We start from the raw sequence: 17664 nt of genomic DNA on the forward strand, positions 1-17664 counted from the left end.
TCACTATGGAATGAGAATGCTGCATTCACATGATCAGTCTCTTAGGTAACAATAACTAAACCCTCATCCCCTGCCTCACCGACTTTGAGTAACTCATAACTGGAAGAAAGTTCATGAAAAATTGCATGTACCTACTCTTATATTCTGTTCTGTGATTAATATTATGGTAACTGAAGGCTGACAAGAACACAGGAACCCCATTGATAAAGGGACTGGAGTAATGTGTTTCATCACAAAAATGCAGCCTCCGTTTGAACAACGAAGGAAATCCATTTATTTTAACTACTGAGGATTTTTAACTTGAAGAGCTGGACTCTAAATGTGGTGCCATGAAATAAGGGAATGTGAATTTCTTGAGTGAAGGAAAGGATAGAAACCACTTCCCCATTTATTCTAGCTAGGTGACTAGACAAATCTTTGAAGGGAACTATAAAACTGTATCTGATTATTAACAATAAATTTTTAATTAATGTTACAAGACTGGAGCAAATTATGTAACTTGTATTTTTAACATGGAGGGTCAGATTCTCCACTCTGCTATGTTGGAGTGAAGGGGCTACAAAATTAGTGTATCCAGCTAGCTGAGGATTCCCCTAGCATGGAGGAATTACTCAGTTAGTATAGAACCAGTGCAGCAAAGGGGCATAGCCAGAGAGCCCTTGTCCTCCAGTGAGCCTCAGCAGGCATAAATAGCTCTTTCTGGCTATAGCTAGTTGGCATAGCAGCTGCGCCAGGAGAGGTGTGTTGCCCCAGGTGTGCCCATCACACACTGGGTGCGGCTGAGAATTTAGCCTAGAAACTTTGAGACCAAAAATCATTGTCTCTGAAGCCAGACAGCCTACCTTTCCAGCACTCCAGCTCCTGACTGCTTAGCGCTAAAGATCTTCCATTCTGTGGCTCATTGGTTCTCCAGAGAGCAGAACTGAGAATCCTACTGCTCTAAAACTAACTAAACTCCAGCCTCCACTTGCTGGGGAGAGCATGGAAGCAGGATCCCTTCATGAACAGACACAGCCTGCAGCTACAGATTGAAAGAGAGCCCTAGAGATCCCCATAGCTCAGTCCCAAGCCTGAGAGCAAAGGGGAAATCTGAAAAGAGGCTCATGCATGAAACTCTTTGAGAAAGGGCTGTGCAGAACAGGGGAGAGTTGTAGTCTCAGGAGAGTAGGGGGCATGTGAGATGTTTGGAACAGGAAAAGGAATCCTTAATCCTGCTTTGTTCCAATACCCCCTAGCACTCTCTTTCTGCAGAAATCAATCTAGATGTGTCTTGAACTCATCTGTAATTTTTTTTTACCTCAGTTACCTCCCCAGTAAGTGTTTAGCATCATTTGCATGAAGTAATTCTGCCCAAGTTTCCCCTAGTTACTCCTCATTTCCTAAAGTTTCCATTATGTCTCCTGTTTTTTTAATTCCTTCTCCATGTTAAAAAGAGAGTCTAATTTATCAATGCCTTCATAATTCTGAAATCCTCTATTAGATCATGTTGAAGTATCCCCCTTTTCAAAGGCAATCAACCCAGTCTCCTTCGTTTTCCCTCATTGCTTCAGCTCCTAAGACAGGGTGGAATTTTTGCTGCTCTTTATGATAGCCTGTATGGTACATGGACCAGTACTGTTCACAGTAGTCCAGGTGGGGTTCTGCTAGATGTCTGAATGTCCATGTAAATATTAGGAGAAGATGGCTCTGAAGAGAAGCACGTGCATGGTGGTGGATGAAAATGTCTCATAAACGGTAGCACGGGGGAACTGGAAAGAGATGTGTGATTTTGTTGATTCAGGGGCACACTTGATGATTGTTTGAAATTGGGGAGATTTTAAATTCCTAATGAACATTATAATCACTGGTTTCAGAGTAGCAGCCGTGTTAGTCTGTATTCGCAAAAAGAAAAGGAGTACATCCGATGATGCATCCGATGAAGTGAGCTGTAGCTCACAAAAGCTTATGCTCAAATAAGTTGGTTTGTCTCTAAGGTGCCACTAGTACTCCTTTTCTTTTTATTACAATCACTAATAAGCATTCTGGGACTCGAACCTTAGATTTCTACGTTCTAGATTCACTATCATTGGGTGACTCTCCTGTGGGAGTTCTCTGGCTGGTTGAGGCTCGGTGAAATGCTCACACCTCAGACTTGGTGAAGAGGTTTCATTCACAGTGCTGATGCTGCACTGCTAGCATTTGCTATGCCAGCCTTCAGTGACGTGTCAGATGTCTCTTTTCAAAGTGGACTGTGTCAGGAGTGTCGGTGGGCAGTGTGGTCTAATGGATAGAGCACTGGGAGCGGGACTCCGGTGGCTGGGCTCTACTCTGGGCTCTGCCACTGGCCTGCTACATGACCAGAGGCAAGTCACTTCCCCACCCTGTGCCTCAGTGTCCTCATCTGTAAAATGGGGACGATGGTGCTATGACCTCCCACTTTGTAAAGTGCTTTGAGATCTACTAATGAAAGCACTACATAAGAGCTAAGTGCGATTATTATTATTATTCATGGAATGAAAGGCAGAGCAATAAAATTCTGTTTCTTTGGGTAAAACCCTCAAAACATCAAATTTAGAAACTCTCATTTGCTACCTGGCCATCCTTTGACGTGCATTTGAATTTCTCAGCTTTCTTTTTTTGGCATTAGCCCTAGAGAATCTTGTTAGTAGCATTATCCTGAGTTTCTTTAGATGAAAAAATTCTCATAAATTGACACCAAAATGAATTGATTCCCACATAACATATAGCCTTTTGATATATTTGGAGAAGCCTTAAACATTAATAAGAGCTTTGAAAATGTTTAGGGTTACAGGTAGCACTTCAAATAGTCCCCAGTGCAGTTATATTACTAACCCTGACGCAGTCTGTTTTGGAGAGGAGCAGTGTCTCCATTTTATAGCCCTATTGCTTGAACTGCTTCTCTGTTGGTTCCACAGTTCGGTGATTCCCAGCAGTTGCGACTGGTCCGTATTTTGCGCAGCACTGTCATGGTTCGAGTTGGAGGAGGATGGATGGCCCTGGATGAATTTTTAGTGAAAAATGACCCTTGCAGAGGTAAGAAAGAACCTGTTTCTCAGGGACCTTTCATCTCCACAATAGTTGTGAAGTTGCCAGGTAGCACAAGATGCTTCATTAAAGCAGATCTCATCAATATGTGGGCTTGTGCAAATAAAGGAAGATCTGGAGAAAATAGGCACTAAAAAAAACCCCAAGCTTATTTATTGCAAGTCTCTCAATATTTGGTCATGTTCTTAAAGCCCCAGCTTCTGGAGTCATGTGAATAGGTGAGAATCTCAGTTTTCATTTCAGAGGAAACAAACAAGTTCGTCGCCCTCCTGGTTGCTGAGAAAAGCTTGAAAATGTGATCTGAGTGCACCTGAAAGTTCAAAAATCAGAAAGCAAATTAAAAAAACTCTGTGTATTGTTTGTGTAAAATCACATGATTTTAAGCCAATTGCATAATTTTTGAGCACCTGGGGATGGCAGTATTGCAGTATGAACCCTTTGCAAAGGGTCTTCCAGAAAATCCAAACCTTGAGCATCAAGGAGTTAAAATTAGTTACCCTGAATAAAAAGAAAATCTCTTTTACTAAAAATTATTTTAACATCCTTTTTTTTCCATACAAATTTGCTGGCCATTTCTTTTTCGTAGTTTAAACCCCTCATTTTGATTTGTTGTCTGCACTCTTCGACGATGGCCAAAAGCTGGTGTCTTCTGTGTGTTTTCCTTTGGGTTGCTGGCATGTGCCGAATTCAGCAGAACTCCTGCCTTCGTGGACTTGTGTATCTTTTACAACAAACAGTTGTCAGTGTGGATTCCACTGTAAATGTTACTGTTACAAATCCAATGTGCTGATAGATGACCAGTGTGTTAGAGAAATCTAATAAAAACCATTCCAATTCCATACAAACGTAGGTAAAATCAGGTGTAAGAAGCCTCTAGACAAGAATATAATCTCTCTTGCTGATAAATGTGATTCTAATGTGCTGCACCCTCCAGAAAGAAAACCCTCACATTGTGTTTTTAGGGACAATGGTGCTGTTTCCAGAAGCTCTGTGTGTGTATGCCTAAAAAATTTCCTGCAAGAGTCCGGTTGCCAACTCTTCCTTCCCCGCCTCTCAAAATGGCAGCGCTGAATGGGGTGAAAAAGAACTGTCCTTCAACTGTGCATTTCTTTCTTGACCAGTTTCTGCTTTCTCCTGCTCTCAGTTTCCTTGTATGTGTGTGTTTTTCTTTGTTCTAGTTCACCACCCTGGAAGTAAAATAAAGCGCTCTGATTCCAGCTCTTCGATTGCCAGTCAGTCTCCGATAGGTTGGCGTTACTTTTGCTTTATCACTCTTGCCGGCACCCCCCCTCTCCCATCATTAAGAATGGCTTTGCTTCTTAACCAGCCCGCCTGCCCCACCACATCTGCTGCCTTTGTGATGCTGAGACAGTGTTGATAATATCAAGAATATTCTAGTTGAGACATTTTTAAACAGGTTTTAACTAAATCGACTCTCCAAAAATTGAGTGGCATGTCAGAAACCGGAAAAAACACACGCACTATATGTCTGTTCAAACTCAGATTCATAGTTAGACATATTGATCGTTGTGCTTTCTATATCTTAGATACTTATCTGGCCTCCATTACCGCAGTATCTGAATACCTCACAATCTTAATATATTTCCTTGTGAGGTATTGTAGTAGTAGTCCCAATTATGGATGGGAAACTGAGGCAGATGGATTAATTGAGTTGACCAAGGTGTCACAGAGCAGTTGTGGCAGAACTGAGAATTGAACCCAGCTCTCCCATGTCTAAAGCTAGTACCCTACTCACTGGACCATCCTTCCTTTTTTACTGAGTTCAGCTCCCAGGGATCTTATTTCAGTTTATCTGAAAAGAGTTGATTTTTTTTAATCAGAAACATTTGGAAATAAACAAGGGAAGCTTAACAATTTTTATGACTGGAAAACTGAACCATGTACTGCATGGAAAAATTGGAGACAGTGATTTTTCTCTGGATTTTGAAACGTTGCATCGGTGAGATTCTCCTGGATCAGTATTTTTCTGTGGTAGAAAAAGGTCAGAGTTAATCACAGTCGGTCCCTTTCTCAGACGTCTTGATACAGAGAGAGTTCATTGGGGCTTGATGTGTGACTTTCATTTGAAATGAATAAGATGAACCCAATTCTTCAGTTTACATATTTATTTCTATTGATAAAATAAGAGAAGTTCCCACGTCAAGTCCTGGACACAGTCATACTGTATTTCAGCTCCTATTATTCCTTTTTAGATGTTTCTAGATGTCAGAATAGACTATGGTGATGGTACATGAGGCTGGAGTTTCAAAAACCTACTCCACAGGGAGTTTTGAAAACACTTGGTTGTCTTGGGTTTAGTTTTCATGTGCTTGTGTAGACAGCCTGGGAGCTCGCCTTGTACCTCATGTATTCCTATTCTGTGCAGACAGTGAAGCAGCTTGTGATTGTGCTGTACAATATACTATGGCCAGATGCTACCTGTCTTGAGGTGAATTGCAGAGAGTGGTTTCTTCAGACCATTTCTGGACATCTTCCTTTTAAAAAATAATTTGTATTACAAGAGTGCTTAGAAACGCCTACCTGCGAGGTCCTATGCAAGTGCATAAGGATACAGTCCTTGTTCCAAATCTAAATAGACAAAACAAAGGGGAGGGGGGTGGAAATAGAGGCCCAGGGGAAAAGTGACTTGCCCAAGGTCACACAGCAAGTCAGTGGCAGAGCTGGGAATAGACCCCAGGTCTTCTGAATCTCCCAGTCCAGTGCCGACCATCTTACATGATGGATTTGTTAATGAAAATGTTGTGTTAAATCCAGCCTCAAGGTAGGAAGAATTTTACAAGGGATAAAGGATGTTCCCTCAAGACAAAAATCTGACTCCCCTGTATTTCATAGCTGAACAGCCAGGTCTGTGTAAGGTCAACCTGGGCCTTTTTGTTGTCAGTGTGTTTTTTGCCTTGGCACATTACATTATTCTTCTTAGTGTTCTTTGCCATAAGCTGGAGAATTCCCCATGTGTACTAAAGGAATCTCTGCTGTGTTTCTTGCTTGTGGCTTTCAAATGCCACAAAGGACCTCTAATGGCAATGAACGTCCGCACGGTAGCACTGGAAACCACAGCATGCAGAGCAACAGTTGAGATACATGTCGCTAACGCTTCATTAAAAAGACAGTACTCCTGCTTCTGGTGGGACTTGAACGGTTTTCTCCATTTTCCCTCTGCCGGAGAGCTCGGTACAGGGAGTGAGAGAGGCCCATGGTGAAGCGTGGCCGCAACCAGCATTCAGCGGCTGGGATTCTCCGAAAGGGGAATGAGCCACACCCAACTGAGTGAGAGTGTGTAATTTCAGACTAGGATTCAAGCCTGCATTTGTTTAACAATGAGGGTAATTAACCATCGGAACAACGGTTGCAATGGATTCTCCGTCACTGGCCACGTTTAAATCAAGACTGGATGTTTCTCTAAAAGACCTGCTCTAGTTCAAACAGGAATCAGTTCAGGGAAGTCCTATGGCCTGTGTTGTACAGGAGGTCGGACGAGACAATCACAATGGTTCCTTCTGGCCTTTGTAACATATAAATCTATGGCAGCAAAAAAAAGCCACTGATATTTTTGGCTGCGGTACATTGTATCTTGGAAGAAGGGTGTGTTAGTTCCACTATACACCACGGAGGAGCGTACCTGTAATAACTCCATGTGGTTCTGGGCATGTCGGTATTAGATAGATGTCAGCCAACCGGAAGGAGTTCATAGAAGAGCAGTAAAAATTATTAGAGGGCTGGAAGAATTGACTTGTGAGGAAAGGCATTAACAAAATAAGATAGCTTAACTAGATCTTGATTAAGTAAGGGCCATAATAAGCAGGTACATTGCTTAGAAGATATAAGCACCAAGCAGAGAGGAGGGTTGTTTAGGGCATAATCAAGTGGAGAAATATAAAGGCGAATAGAGAGTGTGTATCGAGAACAGGTTCCCAAGAACAAGGCTTGTTAGAATGTGAAATCCTCTCCCAAGGGAAGCGGGGACTGATGCATGTTGCCGAGCTGAGGCACTCCAGAGGAGAAAAGCTTCCAGCCCATTTTGTCTGGAAGGAAAGCAAATGCAACACAAGGACTTCTTTGCCAGGGAGAGTAAACTGTGTGAGGGGTCTGGGACTGGAAACCGTCTTTCCCCGCACCCAGCCCTCTGGAAGAAAGAAAAAAGGAAATGTTTAACAGTCCTTACTCACTACAGTCTCTTCCTTACATGAAACAGCTTAGGTTTGGTAGTAGTCAATACGTCCCTTTATCTCAACACAGTCTTTGAGACTTTCATTGGTTCTGATTATCTTTTGAAGCCCATGCTAAATATTCTTTGCTTCTGTCACCTGCGGCTTGTTGCTGAAATCAGCATGATTCGGAAGCGGTGCGGCTTGCTTTCTATAAGCTCTTGAATTTACTAGTGCAACTCTGCTTCTTCGTCTCTACTGTTAATGCTTTGCTACGGGTGTTTTAGGGTGCGGGTGCCAGGGTTCTTCCCATCCCTAGGTTATCACAGAACAAGGCTTCTACCCTGCAGTGGCTTCTTTGTCTTTCAAGTCTAACACATTGAATCTAATATTGCTCCTTTGTCCTGTAAGGCTTTGCGCATGGCCTTGCTCCTACTTACTTTAATGAATTTGCTGTCTATATACCTGGTGAGTTTCTGAGATACTGGCCTAGGCTGATCATCTTAGTATCTCAGGACGTAGAACTTCCAACTGCATTGTTACCCCATTGCTAGTTGCAGAGAGACCTTCCAGTTCCTGGGACTTTCAGATCCAAATTTTACGTTTGCCGTCTGATATGAGTAGTTGTGGCTTGGAAAATTGGTCACGCTCCACATAGTCATGCGCTGGGTGTGAGAGCAGGAGTACGACCTTTCCGAGCTGTTCTATTCAGTATTTTTAACCTGTCCTAAGAATATCATCAGCTGCTCTTGCTAATTTTAACTAGACTTGTATAATAGGCCCAGGACATGCATAAAAGTTGCATAATTCTGTCTGAACTCCTGGACCTCTAGGGTTCTTTCGCCTATCACAAGTCTTCAAAAACCAATCAGCAAAGTTACATCGTCGCAACGGAGCGAGAATGCTGCACTGGTCTCGCTCTGCTGTGGCCAGGATGAGAGCAAGACGTCCATTGTAGGTCAGAGATGGAGTCTCGTGGATGTCTGAGGGATGTCCTCCTGGGGCTAAGCAGGACTTGGGTGAAATGCCTCAGGGGTGGTTTTTTTCAGGAGATGCTTTGTTTCCTCTTTCAGCACGAGGAAGGACCAACCTCGAACTTAGAGAGAAGTTTATTTTACCAGAGGGAGCCTCGCAGGGAATGACGCCTTTCAGGTCACGGGGTCGAAGGTCGAAACCCTCCTCCCGGGCTGCCTCCCCAACGCGCTCCAGCTCTAGTGCAAGCCAGAGTAATCACAGCTGCGCGTCCGTGCCATCCTCTCCAGCAACGCCTGCGAGTGGAGCCAAGGTAAGGCTGATACTCCTTTGCTTTCCTGATGCTCACGCCTACTCAGACCCCATTCCAAGGAGACCAGGAGCTGAAGCATTAGGTAGGAGAGGTTTTTGCGGGGAGACTCAGAAAATAGGCGAATGTATGCTTCATTGGTGGACACTTGAATGGCAGAAGTTGGCTTAAAACTGGTACTTGAGGCAGGGATAAACCCATTGACTGCACAGTCGATATATTTAAATCATTCATGCCACAAGTTTCTTCCTGCTTTGTATACACTACACCTGCAGGTAGGTGACCATTCGTAGAGAGAACGTAAACACGTCTCAGGAAAGGCTGAGTTGCCGATTGAGGTTGTTTTTATTTTTACGTTCTCACATTGTAACTCTTGGGACCATTCCTGATTCTCCTATCTTCCACCAGTCCGCATTTCCCCTGCCATCTCTCTGTGCGATAGGAGCAGACTTATCTTGGACATCACTGCTCACACGAGCAGCCGGCTAGCATGAAGGAGGAAGTGGCTGCCTTTTTGTGTCTCCTTTTCACCACATTGTGCCAATGTGCATTTTATTTTGTCGTCTGTTTCTTTTGGAATTTATGTATTTTCTGTTTGTTGTTCCCATTTCGGATACTTTTCTGTTCCATTTTCACTCACTTTTCACCTCTTTCCCCCCCCCTTTCTCCCTACCCTTCCTTTGGATTTTCCATTTCACAGACTCCACATCACTTCTCTCGCTGTTATGACAAACCCTGGTTGGTAAACAGTAAAGCTGGCACCCCTCACAGGGGCTTCGATAATTCCGACTCCCACCTGTCCAGCTCCGAGGTAGAGTATGGCTCTGCTGGTCAAAGGACCTGTTGAAAGGAAGGAACGCGGCTGCTTCCTTTTCCTGCTGAATGCTTTTCTTTTATTATAGCAGCGCTTGTTAGCACAGCTAACGCTAAGACTGTGGGCGTTTTTCAGGCGTTCCTAACTCGGATCAAAAAAGAAATTCACACAAGAATGAAACTCAATGTACAAGATGCCTGAAATCAATTTTTACCCCTTTTGAGCAATTTTAAAACAAGTAATTTATCAGATTGCAAAACTCAATGTAACTTCCTGGCTTTAGCCACTTTTTTTTTTTTTTTTTTTTTTTTTTTTTTAGCATTCAAAAAAAGACCATAATGAAAACTAGGGATCTCTTAATATTAAAAATAGGAATAAAATCACCGAGTTAGCACTTGAAAATCAGCTACAGCGCATGCCCAGTAACCTCTTTTACCATAGGTTTCTGCAGTACATATATCTCTCGGCGTATTTCGGCAGATCTACTGTGTCCTATAACGTCACACACTGATGCGAGGCCTCTGCAATACTTTCATACAGCGGAGTGAATTCAGGCTGAAGTTCCAGCCTGAACGTAGAATTTTCTGACCTCTGGGAATTGGTGGTGGTTCAGAATTTTAACGTAGATTTTGGAGGTTTAACATACCGGCAGTTTGTCATGTCTCCCATTCTTGATCTTCTCTTGAAAATAGTTTCCGAAGTTTTGTTATCAAAAAGTCAGGTGTAGTTCCTGAAATGTAAGAAATGATCCACATGTTGCCATAAGAAAGACTTTGGGAAGATACTGCATTTTGTTATAAAGTACGATCAAGGGCTATAAAGTACGATCAAAAGCTCCAGGATTTACTGACAATGTTGGAGAGTCGCTCTCAAAACAAAAAAGTGCCAGAGAGAAATGCATGTAGAGGGAGCTACTTTCAAATTTCTTAAAACCTCGTTCCACGGTTTGTTTTTGGTCCTGTTCAAAAGCTTGTCCAGCACTTTAAAATGTGTTAATGGAACTTAACTGCCATGTATCCAAGGAGGCATCTGTCCTCTTCCTTGACTTTCCCTTTGCTTCCTCTCCCTTTGCTGTAGCTTCACGAGACAGAAAGAAATTAAAATCTCTTCAGTTCACATCAGAGGGCGTTTGGGAGAATCTCTCTCCAGCTGTTTGTCAGAAGATTTATTCCAAAGCGACCCTCCAACTATTAAAAGGCATTTCTTTTTACGGTGACACAAACTGAAAATTGCAAAAGGATAGGTAGCTGCTGCTGAATCAGTCTGCCCATTGTGCTGGTAAACTCACAAAATTGGGTGACTGGGCAACAATTTAGCAGATGAAATTCAACGCTGATAAATGCATTGAAAACTCTAATCCCACCTATACGTAAAAAAAACAATCAGGTCTAAATTAGCTGTTACTACTCAAGAAAGAGATCTCGGAGTCATTGTGGAGAGTTCTCTGAAAACAATCCACTCAATGGGCAGCGGCCGTCAAAAATGCGGACAGAATTTTGGGAATCATTAGGAAAGGGATAGATAGTAAGACAGAAAATGTCATACTGCCTCTATATAAATCCTTGGTACACCCGCATCTTGAATACTGCATGCAGATGTGGTCACCATATCTCAAAAAAGATATATTGGAATTGGAAAAGGTTCAGAAAAGGGCAACAAAAATGATAAGGGGCCTGGAACAGCTTCCATGTGAGGAGAGATTAATAAGACTGGGACTCTTCAGCTTGGAAAAGAGACAACCAAGGGGGGGATATGATAGAGGGTCTGGTGTGGAGAAAGTAAATAAGGAAGTGTTGTTTACTCATCATAACACAAGAACTAGGGGTCACCAAATGAAATTAATAGGCAGCAAGTTTAAAAACAAACAAAAGGAAATATTTTTTCACACAATGCACAGTCAACCTGTGGAACTCATTGCCAGAGGATGTTGTGAAGTCCAAGACTATAACAGGGTTCCAAAAGGAACTAGACAAGTTCATGGAGGATAGGTCCATCAATGGCTATTAGCCAAGATGGGCAGGGATGGTGTCCCTAGCCTCTGTTTGCCAGAAGCTGGGAATGGGCGACAGGGGATGGATCACTTGATTACCTGTTCTGTTCATTCCCTCTGAAGCACCTGGCATTGGCCACTGTCAGAAGGCAGGATACTGGGCTAGATGGACCATTGGTCTGACCCAGTATGGCTGTTCTTATGTAAAATGCCAGAATCCCAGTACCTGCAGGCTTGGATGTAACACCTTGGGTGGCTGTTTTCCTGCAATTATTTTATGTTGTCTTAAAACCAGCACTAGGTTTATTTTAGAAACTTGGAGCTGCTCTTTCCAATAGGACTCAGGAGTCCTCTCTTCTTCAGAGATGTTATTCTGACTTACAGTCATGCTTTCTTTGGCTTCCTATTTCTGTGGCAAGAGAAGTAACAGTGGGAGAAAGCTTTGTGTGTGTTGCTTCCTCTAGTGTTTAACTGCAACATCGTAAAGGTCACAGAGCACACTGTTTAGCAGAAAACAGAGTGCGAGTAGCATATAAAGCTTCACTGAGAAGCTTTCAGTTATGGTGGAGAACTTCTGGCCTGCATTTCCCGTGTTCATTCACCACTAGTGCTTGAACGAATGTCTTGAACGGATTTTTTTAAAAAAAATATTTAAAATTCTCTTTGTTGGTTGTCTGTCCCAATTTATATACATTAGGCTGAAATCCCTTGGCCCTATTATGTCACTTGGGACTGAAATTTGGCACACTTTCACCAAAAAAACCCCAGCATATTTTCACCAAAACATAACTAACCTTTATCATTGTTCTAGACTTTTTAAATACTAGAAATTTCCCAGGATTTCATGTGACTTTTTGTGTGGCTTTTGACCCAAAACAGTACTTGGACCTTAAGATGGACGACAGATTTCAGGTATTTTGAAATAGATCTGTAGCTTAGTCAGAGATGGATCGATATAGATATAAAAACATGTCAAACTAAACAAAATAATTAACAATGGGTTTGCAGGGAAAAGCACTGGCATGTAGTGCTATCCTGAGGGCCCAAAGCCACCATGGGTATGATGTTTTCAGGGACGAGGCTTTGGTGGAACAATAAAACAATTACTGTATGTGTTCTCCTTGACCTTTACGATGATGGTGGTATTTATATATTGGAATCCTGTTGCCGAGATCTACCTCTGATATTAACCCATTACAAAGTGAATTATATCATGACATCTAAAAGACTCTCGATGCGTTCTTTATTCCAAGGTGACTCCGTCTGCAGGCAGCAAGCTGAAGCGACCAACTTTTCACTCTAGTCGAACTTCTCTTGCGGGTGATACCAGTAATAGTTCCTCTCCAGTCTCTACAGGTGCCAGAACCAATCGGGCTGGTAAGTGCTAGGTTGACCGTTTTACCTGTAATGGATGCTAAAATATGTGGTATCTCCTTTCATAGCTGTCCCTGTCTATGGATTCCAGTCGAGAGAAAGGATAAGATACTGACCATCTGTAATAGCTTAGGATAAACGAAAGGACATGGTTATACAGGCTGGTCTGTTTATCCATTTGTAGTAGAGATGTTTCAGTGATTGCCTTGACCCTGAGTAGTTTGGGATGCATTTTAAGAGGCATTTCCTTTAAATTGTGTTCAGAATAAAAGCTTCATACCACAGACCCTCTGTCTCCCAGAGCCTGGAGTGAGAACAGCCAGAAACAAGCTGTGACATTCTCCAGCGAGTCTTAAAGTTTTAGGCAAAGTTGCTCACTGTCATCGTAGATCATAGAGCGATCAGTGATCCTGTATTGATTGCACAGTCTTCTAATAACATTGCTGCTATTGTTGGGTCTGCAGACTGGTGGCGGTACTGAAGGGAGGTGGGGTCCATTTGCTAAGGGTTAGAAGGGGGAGGTGTTTCAGCGGGGTCACAAATACCTGGATTTAATTTCAGATCCTAAAAAAACAGCCAGTCGTCCCACAAGTCGCGCTGGAAGTCGGGCAGGGAGTCGGGCCAGCAGCCGGCGGGGAAGTGATGCCTCCGATTTTGACCTTCTGGAAACTCAGTCAGCCTGTTCAGACACTTCAGAAAGCAGTGCGGCAGGGGGTCAAGGCAGTTCGCGACGGGGGTTGGCAAAACCTTCCAAAATCCCAACCATGTCCAAGAAACCTACTACTGCCACCCCCAAAACTCCAGGCCCCAAGAGATAATACTGTACCAAGACCCCCTAAAACAAAACAAAAACCTGTGTCCAATTTTTAACCCTGCCACGTACATTGGATGTATATTTATTCTAAACGGGAAAAATTATATTGTTAAAAGTGTAAAAGAATAATTGTGTTATGAAGCTGCCTTATTTGGGTTTTGTTTTTGTTTTTTTTTCTTTTTTGTAAGTTACTATTTTCATGTGAATATTTATGTAGATAAAATTTGCCTCCTGGTCACCCCTATTCACAGTGGGGCCCAGAAAACTGAAATGTGGGAGAGGGAAAGCAAGCAAAAAAAGTCAAGATGTGAAAGTGTAAAAAAAAAAAAAAAAAAAAAAGTTAAGAAAAAAATTATACATAGGATTTCTGCGCGGTGCAGGGTGTGAACCTGCTTTATCTTTTAGGATTGTTCCTAAATGCCTCTTTATAAACTTGACTTGCTGTCTCAGCGAGATAAATTATATTTAAAAAACGAAAAACCGGAATCCTACAGTGTTCAAGGAACTCTCTTTTTTTGTGAATCATGGATACCTCAAACAGAGACACATGAGGTGAGGGGATTTTGGGCGTCTGCTTCCATTTTTTTAAAGGTTATGTGATTTTACCTGAAGAAATCGGAGTTTGTTTGAATTAATAACATTTGCACATGCTACAGTAACGGGGTTCATTACAAATGCTGTCTTTAAAATACTGTCCCAGCACTTATGCTTTTAAAGAGCAAATAATAGTGATGGGTTTGGGGGGTAGAACTTTAAAGCTGTCCAGAAGAGAGCGCTGGGTTGGCAACCCTACAGATACGTCCTTTAGAGGATGGGACGGAAAGGTGCTTCTGTCACTTCCTGTCCTACCTGTTAGAAGACTCTTCTGGATGGCCACCCAGTCAGTTCGCATAAGAGACTGACTCACGTTGTTTGTTACAGAATTGCTATTTATCTGCACCTCTTTTCCTATTTATTATTTGACTGGTCATTCGACTTCAAACCAGACTGAGATTTACGTCACCTCTGCTCCTAGAAGAAACCTGGGACTTACATGCACCGTTGCTTGTCCTTTAAATGAGTCTCACCAGCGCACTTGCTAGCAAGTCCTATCTCGCTTTTGTATGCGACTTTTCTTTGTGATAAAAACAACTGACCAAGTGACCATGCGGGTGGGTCTGGGGAGGGGCTATCTGGACTTCCTGTATTTATTAAATATTGTTCCTCTTCAGCTCTGACCATATTGCTGTGTGATTCTCTCAATTGGTTTAATTGAGGCAGAAACTGAAGCTCAACCAATGAACTGTTTAAAACAGTTTTTTTGTATTAAAATTGCTTGCAGTAATAACAATCTTGCTTCGTGTTTTATTCCACAGTGCGAGCTTTATAAACATACGTATTCAAGCTTCAGCGTTTTCTTACAAGGCAAAAGCAGCATGGCTGGATAAAAATGTATTTTGAATGCATCTATAAGACAGCAAAAGTTGCCTTTGAGAGCACATGTGGGAGACCTGCTTAGAATGTATGGTTCACCGCTCTTTCATTCCTATGCTTCCTATTCTTTTGCCATCTCGGCATTTCACAATCAAACCACGTGCTGTGGTGGATTCTCCAATAACTATTGCATAAGACATCAGGACTCTAACAATCACTCAACCCACTGAGTGGTATCAAGTGAATAGAAATCGGTGCAGAGACTTGTGTAGGTTATGAATTCACACCATCCTCCACCACTCAGAAAGCAAGCAGCTGTGCTCCATGCTGCCAAGAGTTTCTGGGTGAACTCCAGGTGAAGTGTATTGCACTAATTTAGCCTGGAGCTACCAAGGGTCTGGATAACTGCTGCAAGGTCCACACTTAAGAGGAATGAGCTGCTTGCTTGCCAGGTAGGGAGATGTTTGATGGTTTGGGTTATTTAATTACTTTGCAAAATATGGTCTTGAGATCCTTATTAGTTCCTTTTCCTATCCTTATTAGTTTCTTTCCCTTTTTTTACATGTGTATCCCAGGGAAGCATGCTAATATAATCTTCTGTATGATGTAACGATGGACTGTCTGGGGAGAGATAAGTGGTCGGTTCCACAGTGGAGCAATACATAAGAACGTGCAGTCGTTAAAGACGGAGGTGAATAATGTGAGCCATAGAAAGTGAAAGCTCAGGGGGAAATTGGCTTGCAAAGCACAAGAACAGCAGGGAGCAATCTAAGGTTATACAGCTGATCCAGCCAAACCTTGCTCCAGTTTAAAAGCTGCATGTGGCTGTACTATGAGAAGTAAAGCAATGTGTTGTCTTAAGGTGCCTGTCATTGCCAAGAGTCCAGCTCCTCCATACTGCTGCATGGGACCAGGGAAATTAATGCAATTTGTATCCTGCTGTGGGATGTACTGGGTTTTCAAGTCCCTCTAGCCCAAGCTGTGTAAAGTCAGTACTAGCCCTAGGGGAGCAAGGCACTAAAATCTAGATCTAGTTGACTTGGAAAACCCAAGTTTCCCCCCCCCTTCCTATCACATTCCCTCTTCCTATGTCTGCACTGCGGGGAGTGAGAACGTGGTGCACCTGGCTTGTAAGGTGCACAGCAGCTGATCGTGTGGCTGCTTACAAGCCTGGGCATTAACTAATGCCAGGGGTAAATCTGTCTCTAGTAACCAAACCATCTTCATCCCAAACTTGATTCCCACCCCACCCCCAATTCCGGATTTACCCTTAGTGGCAGGAGCTTAGGTGCACTCAACTCAAAACTCTTTTCACTTCTTTTAACCCTGTCTCACCCCATTGTATCTTCATGCTGAAGTCTCCCAATGCCAGTAATTCCTACTTTCCAAGACACTGGCTTGTTTCTTGAGCTCAGTATAGTATAATTTGCTGCTCCTATTTCCCACAAGTCTTCCCTGGCTTCCTCTCCTATGGAATCTAGTCCAAAAGTCTTCAAGGCCTTCCCTGGATTTAGCAGGCAAGGAGAAAGGGCAATATTTCTCCGAACGTATCTCTAATGCTCCTGTTACATGGTGCTCAAATACCAGATTCCTTCCTTCTCTCTCCTCGTCACAAGTGGTGAATGCTGCCTTTAACATCTGCCCCCAGCCCCCTGCTTCAGGCTAATTTGTTTTCTTGAGTCAAATCTCATTTCAAGGGCTTGTCTCTGCATGAAAGTGGTTTTAGATTAAGCTAGGGTGTAAATTTAAAGTGCAGTAGCTATTCTTGACTAATTCCAGGTGCGGGCATTCAATCTGGAATAAAAGTGACTTGTTCCTGTTTATTTGAACCCGTTTTCAAAGCGGGTTAAGCTAAACAGGAACAAGGAACTCTTGATTCCTGAACCTTCCTGGAAGGGCCTGTCTCTAATGACTACGCATTCTACTCCATGAGCCATTCTGTTTACTGCAACTCTCCTTCCCACAGCTACGGCTGTTTTATTTGTACTTGAATGTATTGACTGTCTACCTGAATGTAAATCTGTGCTGTGTTGTGCCTCAGAAAGATTGCATGAAAGGTTTATCATATAAGGGGGAAAATGCATTGAAGGAAAAAATTAAAGTGAATTCTTTCAAGAGAATATCTGAGAACTCCAAAATCCTCCTGCCCCCTTCCTCACCCCCCCCCCCCGAGCTCACTGTACACTCAGCGTATCTGCATCAAAGTTGTTTGCTACATCCGCTGTGGTATCTGTAACCTATGTGCTTCCTAATGAAAGTGACATTCTCATCTGAAGTATAATCTCAGGTCCATCATTTATATTGCAAGCCCCCGAGGCAGGGTTGTGGCTCAGTGTTAGCGGAGAGGCACCGAGCACACTTATGGGCCCTGTAAAATATTAATACATTTGGCTATCGATGTCAGAAAACTTGATAATTCCCTAAATTCAACCCTTGGGGACCTGCTTTTCAGATGTCAGTGTGTGTAAAAATGTACATTAGACTACAGAAGTCTGCAGCTGCTGAGCAGAATTCTTCTGGTCAAGTTCCTCTTAACCCTCTAATCTATGTAACAAATCCATTTTGAAGTGTCTGTGATACACACGCGTCACAGATGATGTACTAGCATTGTCCCTTCAAAGCCTAGCTTCCTCAATGTTGTTGTTGAAGTGTTGCCAATGGGCTTGATGCAATACAAGCTGAACCGGGTATGGCTTTGCAAGTTTCCTGTTTTCAGAACTGCATTTGGTGTCTGTCTCAGTCACTTCAGGTACCTAACCACCGTGC

The 17664-nt window shown here is 42.7% G+C and overlaps 1 protein-coding gene across 28 annotated transcripts in view; it reads left to right on the forward strand.

The window, feature by feature from the left end:
- The window catches only part of MACF1 (microtubule actin crosslinking factor 1), a 252185-nt gene extending 237370 nt beyond the window's left edge, over positions 1-14815 (forward strand). For 16 of the 28 annotated variants that reach the window (XM_048825763.2, XM_048825769.2, XM_048825775.2 and 13 more), the window contains 6 exons: positions 2916-3033; positions 4224-4292; positions 8285-8496; positions 9194-9304; positions 12551-12674; positions 13233-14815. In XM_048825763.2, coding sequence (XP_048681720.2) covers positions 2916-3033; positions 4224-4292; positions 8285-8496; positions 9194-9304; positions 12551-12674; positions 13233-13489 — 891 coding nt within the window. In that variant the 3' untranslated portion in view covers positions 13490-14815. The remainder of the gene's footprint in view (positions 1-2915; positions 3034-4223; positions 4293-8284; positions 8497-9193; positions 9305-12550; positions 12675-13232) is intronic. The other 12 variants (XM_048825774.2, XM_048825776.2, XM_048825754.2 and 9 more) reach the window with 3 other exon arrangements.
- Positions 14816-17664: the final 2849 nt, after the last annotated feature.

This window comes from Caretta caretta, chromosome 19 (assembly GCF_965140235.1).
Source record: "Caretta caretta isolate rCarCar2 chromosome 19, rCarCar1.hap1, whole genome shotgun sequence".
NCBI lineage: Eukaryota > Metazoa > Chordata > Testudines > Cheloniidae > Caretta > Caretta caretta.